Source organism: Typha latifolia, chromosome 14 (assembly GCF_019914945.1).
Source record: "Typha latifolia isolate L0001 chromosome 14, TyphaL0001v2, whole genome shotgun sequence".
NCBI classification, from domain to species: Eukaryota; Viridiplantae; Streptophyta; class Magnoliopsida; order Poales; family Typhaceae; genus Typha; species Typha latifolia.
The window spans coordinates 4,373,859-4,383,208 of NC_133099.1; the positions used below are offsets into that span (position 1 = coordinate 4,373,859).

The following is a 9,350-nucleotide window of genomic DNA, read 5'->3' on the forward strand; positions in this document are numbered from 1 at the left end:
TATAAAGTTGATATTAAATTATTAAAGAATAAATTGTATTAGGAAATGATGATGTTTTAAACTAAATGATGAAAATACTTTTGAGTATATGTTAAAGTAATAGTTGTAAATAATATTTTTCTAAAATGATATTATTTTTTACTATAATTACGGACTTAATGAGCTCTATAAATTTTTATTATACTGTATTTAATGCATAATTCCTCGCATTCTCTAACTTCTCTACATTGTTGTTGTGAAATAATATTTCTAAATTTCCTTGCATTTACTATGACAAACATTCTCACCCTAACACCGATTGCTCGTATTTATGAGGTTTTGTACATTATACTTTTCCCCTATCCGTAAAAGAAAGAAGAAATTATGCGTTCAACAACTCTATTTCTTCGCACTCTAATTTCCCCGCATCGCCTTTAACCCCACACAAGGCAAGCTTTAGACTGACAACCTTGGCACCAACCTTGACAACAATGACATAATTTCATTCGGCAGCAATCTTGTGGTTGACAAGCTTTCTCTATTGTGGAATTGCAACATCTTCTCAAAACTACCAGCAACCTTGTGGCTGACAAGCTTTCTCTGTTATGGAAGATGAAAAGGCGATTGCAACATCTTCTCGAAACTACCATAAACTCGAGAGGTGAATCATCGCCCACGATTAGACGAGTTGACGAGAAGGGTGCTACTACATTGCAATTTGCATTACCAACAAAAGACTAGGAGGGTGGTAGTGCATTACGATTTGCATGACCACTATTTGCAACTACAACAATAATGTCAATTTGCACTACTCTGAAGTTTTCTTCTGATTTGCACTACTAAGAAGTCTTCTCAATTTGAATTAGGTGTACGCATTGATGGAAAAACGCATGACAAAATGCCACTTTCACCTAGGTAAATTGTACATTACAATTTCTATAAATAGTGTATTGTGTAAAATAAGGCCCTTATAATTCTACACTATGCAAGTATGCGGGGTTATAACCCTGCTATTTTGCTATGTATAGCCCTAGAGTGTTTATTTTTTATTCTGCTGTGGATATTTATCAAATGATGATGTTATAACATTTTTATAGTACCTTCTTAGTAAATGAAAAGATCGAAGATTACTTAAGAATATGCGATAAGAATACAAACAAGATGCTACACTAAGGTTGTAGGCTGCTTGGAAGTATGTTACGCCTTCTCACCATCAACTAATGGGGACAACACCTTTTGGAATATCTCTTGACTTTCCTGCAATTGCTGTGAATACACCATTGGCGGGAGAGCTAATCAAACACAAAACATAATTAAGAGCGCACGTCTTAAAAAGACATCTTAACTTTGCATCATCGAGTATCGCTAGATCTATAATCCCTAACCTACATACATAATTTTCTTATTATAATCACAATATCATGTTCAACCTAATTTAAATACACAAGATTTATGATGCATGGGCTATATCATAATAAATGTAGTAATCACGTATGTTAATGAATGATAAAATGATGCATATTATGCATGCCACCAGATGTACCCTCTTGTAACATAATGAGAAGGCAAGAAAGGGAGAGGAATAATCGCACGTGAGCTAGATGCGTAAGCAAACTTTTTCTTTCAAGAGTGCTAAAATAAGATTGCATGAGAATTATGCATGACAATATATCTATAATATTATTATGCTCACCTTATCATATTAATGTCTATACTACCCTAGACTATGGAGAAAGTTGCGTGACATATATCTAGACTACCCTCAACTATCTAGCTTCTCTTGTGTCTCAGTATCCTTCAGTTCTTCTCGCATGGTAAAAAATGTGTCCTTCCATTCATTTGGCTAGTCAAAGAAATAAAATTATAAAAAAACTATGGATATAAGTATGAATATCTACCTAAAACTACATAATCAAATATGTTACGTGTTGTTGTTGCTATAAATTCGAGTTGATTCGCAAGAAATTCCTATATTTATTCAATCCTCATAACACTGATTGTAATAATACCACTCTAAGAACTATTTCATATACATAATACAAAATATTCCCTGTTAATGTTGATGTTAAACTAATAATCAGAAGTAATATTAAATTTTAGTTAAGATAATAATAACCCAAGTCATAAAGGGCAACCATTATGTACTTCATATGATATAAATAATTAATATCAAATTATAGAAGTTTTAATATGTAAAAATAATCTTCAATTGTCTATCAACTAATAATTGATGCCTTAATTAGTAAGTTTGATAAATAACAAACTTTAGAAAAATAAATTTAAACCCTATTTTGGATCAGCCCCCGACCTAGGGATTTGGGCTGGTTTATGACTAACCAACGGCTTGCTAAATGCTAATACAACTAAAACCCGGAGTTGGTAACATACATTTACTAGCCGGTGCACCACCAATGACGACTAAGAGCACTTACTAAGGGCCTTTTGGGCCAATCGGACTTAAGTATTTGTTCATGGCCCGACCCATCAATTACTCGGGCCTGGCTGGGTTAGAATAGTCTAGCCCGTTTCCGCCCGTCGGCCCATGAGAGATCGGACTAGCTGGTTGGGCCGGGCCGGCCCGACCCACCAATCATTCAACTCAACTCACATTTTAGCTAATTTTAGAAATTTTTTTTACTATTAGCTTATTTTTTAAAAAAAAAATTATATTCCTCTATTTAAAAAATAATAATAAATTAAAAAAATTAAATGTGCTTAAAAAAATATAAAATGGTACAGTACCAAAAATTTTAGTTGGTTTTTACTCTAGCAGAACGAATAAATAATGTAGCAGAATGGGTAAATACTGTAGTAGAACGGGCGGGCCTAGTTGCGGGCCAAACGGGTGGGCTTCTGGGCTAGGTCGGGCAGGCAAAGAGCTGGCCCATACCGCTCATGGGTAGTTCGAGCTCGGGCCGGGCCGGGCTTAGCTCAGTCCAAATTGGGTCGGGTCGGGCTAGGCACAGGCGGGCTGAGTCGTTTGATCACATCTAGGGTAACATGCATATGGTAGAAGAACGACAGAATGTAAAGTGTTCACTTTGAAGTCGGGAAAACTCGATGAATATGATAAGATTACTAAGAAAACATGTGTGGAACTACTGTGAAAGTGGTTCTAAAAGAAAATGAGAGTTGAAGGAAAAGCATATGTATGAGACACCGACCGACAATGATAAAAAAAAACGTACTATATGATTGACAGTCATCTAGAGAAGTTATGACGGTATAAATAGAAGCAGACAGGGAGGTTTATATTCTGTAAGTTACTAGTAACGACCGAAAACACACTTCGAAAAATAGACAACAGGAGGTTTATATTCTGTAACCTTCCCTTCAAGAACCTAAAATGGTACCCACTTCACCAAGATAATGACGTGAAACTTTTCAGACTTGTATGATGTCGACACAAGGTTGTCTATCATTCAATTTCTTCGACAAGGTGGAAATTTACATAATGAAATTTAAAATTAACTGAAGAGAAAGGTATGTGACTTGGCTGCCAATTAAACAAGTCAGTTTTATTCTAGAAATAATTTGATCCCTTACTTTATTCTTCTATCTAAATTGGCCTTTGTTTTTTGCTGTATGTTTAGAAAACTCCCAAATTAATTTTAATCCAATGGGACATGATGAGAATGTCATCTAATAAAGAATACTTTTTTTTTTCATCAATCATGATAAATAGGCTTCAAGATTTTCATCAATCCAAATAATCATCAATTTAATCATTTTGTATTTTGTAAAAATGAAATTACTCTTACATTTTTATCCATAAAATTCTTCTTTAGAAATTAAGAGTCTATCTTAGGTTAATTATTGTTTGTTTTTTTCCCTTTAGTACTGTTGAGAGAGAGAAAACCTAGAGGAAAGACAAGGGTTTGAAAAGGTTTTCTCTACTTTAATTATCGGATAGTGCAAACCGGGTCATTCTTATGTGATCAGATCCAGGGCCAGTTAGATCATCTTACTATTTAACTGATCACCTCTCCATCCCCCAAACCCTAACCCTAGTACTATATAAATTCCTTCTCACGCCGCCGAACTTCTCCTCCTCTCCCATCCAGAAGACAAGTCGCAGGTCTCTCGATCTCCTTCTCTTCTTGTAACATGTCGGTCGGAGAGCTTGCATGTGTCTACGCCTCTCTCATCCTCCACGACGATGGCATCCCCATCACGGTTCTGACACCCCTCCCCTTCATTTAGGGTTTTTGATCGTTACGCAGTTCGCGAGGTCGTTCTTTTTTTGTGTTCTTGATTCAAATTTTTTTACTTTTCTGGGGCAGTCGGAGAAGATCTCAACCCTCGTGAAGGCGGCGAACTTGAAGATTGATTCCTACTGGCCTCCCCTCTTCGCGAAGCTCCTCGAGAAGAGGAGTGTTGAAGACCTCATCCTTAGCGTTGGATCTGGTTTGATTTGATGCCTTCTCTTATGTTCCCTTATCTTTTGGAAAGAGATTAGAAATCGATAATTTGAAATGTGCTATGGACTTGGTGGATATTTGTTAACAGGTGGAGGTGGTGCAGCGGTTGCCGTATCTGCGGCCCCGGCCGGTGCTTCGGGTAGCGCTGCACCTGCTGCTGCCCCTGCGGCTGAGGAGAAAAAGGTGGGTTTCCTTTCTTCCTAATTTCTCATTTCTATGAATGCAAAATTAACTCTTTTTTATCGGTTTATCTTATTATTGCAGGAGGAGCCCAAGGAGGAGAGTGACGATGACATGGGATTCAGCTTGTTTGATTAAAAAGAGAGATAGGGTGTGTTATGTTTCTTTTTTAGAGCTCTTTTTATGTTGAGTATTAGGTGAAGTGTAGTTAACTACGGATCACTTCTGTAGTAGTTTTGATGCTAGAATGCTTATTTTGGATTTTAATGCATTTGAAATGAAGGATTTTGCCAAATTCTCTTACAATGTTGCTTTGGGGTTCAGATTTGTGTTTCATTAATCGGAGTTTATGCCATTGCTTGAAATAGAGGCGTGTGTCATGATATCAAATTTTTGTTACTTCTTTTTTATGAATGCCATCTCAATTTCTTATTAATTGGTCAGTGTACAACTGATTTAATTTTAAGGTTCTGATGATACTTGTTTAAATTTACGGGTAATAGTCTTGGGTTGTTTCCTATTTTTGTTGTATTTTGCTCTCTTTGAAGAGTGAATATTTTCTATTCTTGTTTTAATATGATATGTGATGGTAAAGGTAGCTTTTGTGATCTTCTGTCAATTAATTTTAGCTTTGCCTAGAAAATGCTAGTCTCAAGGTTACTTTTCTAACTGATGAACTATAACCTAGCTTGTCTTTACTTTGCAAGTAAAGACGCAATGATCCATGTGTCGACACATTGCATTTCATGTTGCTATCTTAATCTCATTTGACAGTTATGATCTAATGATCTCAATATAACTGTCTTGGAGCTTTTCTTAACACTGATAAAACCTAGTTCTTTACCCATGGAAATTCTCATTTTCATACTATACATGAGTATTCTCAGCCTCTGTAAAACCTAGCTCCAGTCAGAGTGAGAGTTTGGTGCAGAATCATGTCTATCAGTTTGAAATATATTTAATTTTAAGCAAAGCATTATATTATCTTATGATTGGCAAGTAAGTTATCATAGTATTTTTGGCAACAACTTTTTTCTTTAAATTACATGGTCACAAATATATAGCACATGGTTCAGATCCTTGTACTCAATTCCAGCCTACCTATTTGCGTCATTGTAAAGCACATTCTATCTTACGTCTTTATAGTGTTTTCTATATTATCACATTCTTCAATGTTTTCGTTGTGTTAAATGTTGGCAACTTGGCATAAGAATGTGACCCTTAATATGAAAAGTTGATTAATTTTGGATCTTACAAGGCCAGAATTTAGAAGTCTCATCAGAGTTTAAAGTGGCTGACCAAAATGGGGATATTGTTGACATGTTCTACTTCTATTAGGAAGCAAGAGTTTAGGTTGGAAGTCATTTATTTACCAATTGATGTCCCAAGCTAGTTTGTGTTCATGCTTGTTATTTTGTTTCCTTCTTTGGGTTCCATCATCAAGAAGAAACTGGTTCTAGTTCTTCCATTGATGCAAATTGTCAAGGTCCTGGTGATGTAGTTTTGTTAGTTTGTTCTGTTTTGATTATTCACACTCTGCAGGTTTTTCTTGTGAATGATATTCTTGACTATACTTTGAAACAGTAATCGGAGTTACTCTTTTAGCTGGAAATTTTTAGTCTCATCTTTGTCAATATTTCTGTCATTCTAGAGTTGCAAATATTTTTCAGTTCTACAGCTCTGTAGAGACCTAGTAATGGATTCCAGTTTGCCATTATCTACGTAATATTCTTTCCTCTAATCAATCGATCATTTCTAGGAGAATAGAATTTGTTATAAGTTCTAGGTTGTATGCATTTAGGCATTGTTATATCTGAACTGGCATATTGATCTTGTGAGATGCACATCTCTTCCATCAGCGAGGATCTTGTTTTTAAGAATATATAACATGACTGTCAATTAATTAATTTTAAGCCTTCTAATTAGAGGGTGTCGTCGGATTCAAATCATCCTCTAAGTCTGCTTCGAATTGGACTAACTTGATATGGGTATTAATTTTCTGATCCATATAATAAATTGGTTGGATTGTTTAGGTAGTTTAGGATTTGATCGGATTTCTATTCTGATCGGAAATGAATATCGACCGGAGTTGGATTAATAGGTTTTTGTTTAACAAAAATAGGTAGACAATGGATATATTAATTCAATACTTAAATATGTAAATAGAAGTCTTAAATTATCTGGTTCTAGTATCGATTTTGTATTATACTCAAATAATACCTTTCGTGTTACTTGTGTTTGCTTATGTTAAGCTTCTATCATTTTATTATGCTCTTAGTCCCCTAGCCTTGCCCTTTCACTAGTAGATGGTGCGCTCCTCCAAGCCCTCTAACAATCCATGGTTGGCCACGACGTCTTTGTCATTGCCACCATTTGCGACGAGATCATTGGCTCCCATTCCTCCGTCGTCTACATGAAGCTTGTGTTTGACCTCCACTTGCTCAATCTTATTCTCGACCTCTATGACATACTTATCTTCGGCCTCCGATCTAATCCCTTCTCCCTTAACCCTGAGGTTTCCATCGCGGCCCTCTACTTTCTCTCCTCCCTCCCCTCCCACCTCCCTCTCGACTCCCACGTTGCCCTCATCGCCGCATTGACCTCTCCTTCCCCATCCCTTCGAACCTCACTGTCGTCCACGCCCACGACGATCTCATCTTCCTCGTGCCTCCCCGTTCCTTCTCGATCGCATCTCCTTATAGTGGGGCAACATTTTTCGCCCTCGCCCTTGATCGCTCTGACGTCGTCGCCAAGTCCTCTTGTGGTAGTATCAATGAACACTCGAGCCCCACATAGTGTAGAGTAATACACTTTAACCTTGCAAAATACAGGGAAGTCCGCAGTAGAAAGGCTTCATACTATTTACTATTTAACATATATTTAAGGGTATTTTCATTATTGGGTTTAAAACATGACCAATTTTCAATACAATATCATTATTTTAAGATCAACTTTATATCATATCAAATATAATTATTACATCTTATACTAATATTGAACTAAACATTATAATAGCTTATACTAGTATTAGCCCTCGAATACTTATATGTATCCAATCCTTATTCTACAAAAGTGAGCGGAGGCTTTAGTTTTAGCTATCAAATCATAGTTATTAGATGGTTGCCCAGATCAAATCGCTATTTTTTAAAAAATATTTCAATAATATAAGTTTTAAATAATTTTAAAAATAAGAAAATATATCTAAAGAAGTAATATATATAATCCTCAAAATACATGTTATGTATAAAGATATCCTTATGGTTATTTTTCAAATTAAATTATTTAATAGAAAAAGATATAAATATGATTAACTAACTTAAACAAATTAAGAATATTTTTATCTCTTTTATATTTAAATCATTTGAGTTTTAATGGTAGTTGATTTCAAGGGATATTTTTGTAATAAATAAGAATTTAAAAGGTATGCATATGAGAATTGTGTATTTTGAGTGATAATGTAAATATAAACTTTAGGATTAGAGCCTTTTTAAGAGTATATGTGCACAAAAATACTAATTTTAAAGCACAAATATGTTATATACTAAATATTTCCATAATTTTAGGACTAGAATATTATTAGAATATAAAATAGAAATATTTAAATATTAAAAATATTACGTAATTTTGTAAAAGTAGTTGCCTTAGTTGGTCCGCCAAAAACTAACTAGGTTGCATGGATCGGTGGTTCAACGTTGGATTAGTTGATTTTTATCGGATCAATTACATAACCAATAATTTGGTAGTTAATTTATTGGTATTTATTTTTGAGAAAAGAAGAGAAAATTTGCTTCTTCAAAATCACTGACACTTTGTTATAGTATTAGTAGTGGTGGCGTATCTAGTTTGACTAAATGTGAGTAATGTGTACAGTTGATATTTTTTTTTCAGCATGTTAATAAAACAGTTGACCTTAAAAGCTTGTGAAAAGTATATCTTCTCTTAACTCGATTTTCTATTTTAAAAAAACTAGATAATAAAATTTATGAATTATATGCATGTTAAACTGTTAGTATACCATCAATATATATTATTAAAATTTGAATGACAGCCTGGTATTCAATCTCACTTTGAATGCGCTTTAAACGCATTTCGAACACCCTTTTAAATTGAGCTAAAAAAACAAATTAAACAACAATTCTCCGGCTTAGCAAAAATTTAGAATTTAATCAAATTTGTCGCCACCATTGTAAAGTGATTAAAAGTTCCAGAAAAATGCATTGCCTATAAATTTGTGTCCTAAGATGCTAAAACTAAATCCACATAATCAAATAAGCATGATATTGACTAAGTCAGCACCGTTGGAACTTGTCCTTTGTCATCACTTTAACATACCTGCATGATTATTTGTAATCCCAATCTTGTTAAAAAAAAAATCACCTTCCTTACAAATTTCTCTCACAAAATAAAATGATGTGCTTTGTCCAAGCATATGATGAATTTGGTTCTTTATCGAACAAATTACCCTTTGACTATTATAATGTACATCCACCTGCTCCTAATAAATGCTTAAGTCATTTGTCAAACAAATCAACTAAATAGTTTCCTTTATAGTCTCTATCACTACCATGTATGCATACGTAGTTGATAGAGCAATAGTTGGCTGTCATAAATTTGTCCAATTTCTTCCATGATCATTCTGCTGAGATTTCTTTCATCATAAATTTTTTTTGGTCATTTACTAAATAAAGCCGAATTGTGCAACAAGCTTGTCGGTTTATTCTCCCAATCATTGTCTATAATGTCTTCAGGTTTTTCCTCCAATATAATATT

General features: G+C 34.5%; 1 protein-coding gene across 1 annotated transcript; it reads left to right on the forward strand.

The window, feature by feature from the left end:
• Positions 1-3,935: 3,935 nt before the first annotated feature.
• Positions 3,936-4,886, forward strand: LOC140801247 (uncharacterized). Its single transcript, XM_073156263.1, has 4 exons — positions 3,936-4,155; positions 4,263-4,386; positions 4,489-4,583; positions 4,665-4,886. Exons 1-4 carry the CDS (start codon positions 4,087-4,089, stop codon positions 4,716-4,718), a joined length of 342 nt encoding a protein of 113 aa, XP_073012364.1. The 5' UTR covers positions 3,936-4,086; the 3' UTR covers positions 4,719-4,886.
• Positions 4,887-9,350: the final 4,464 nt, after the last annotated feature.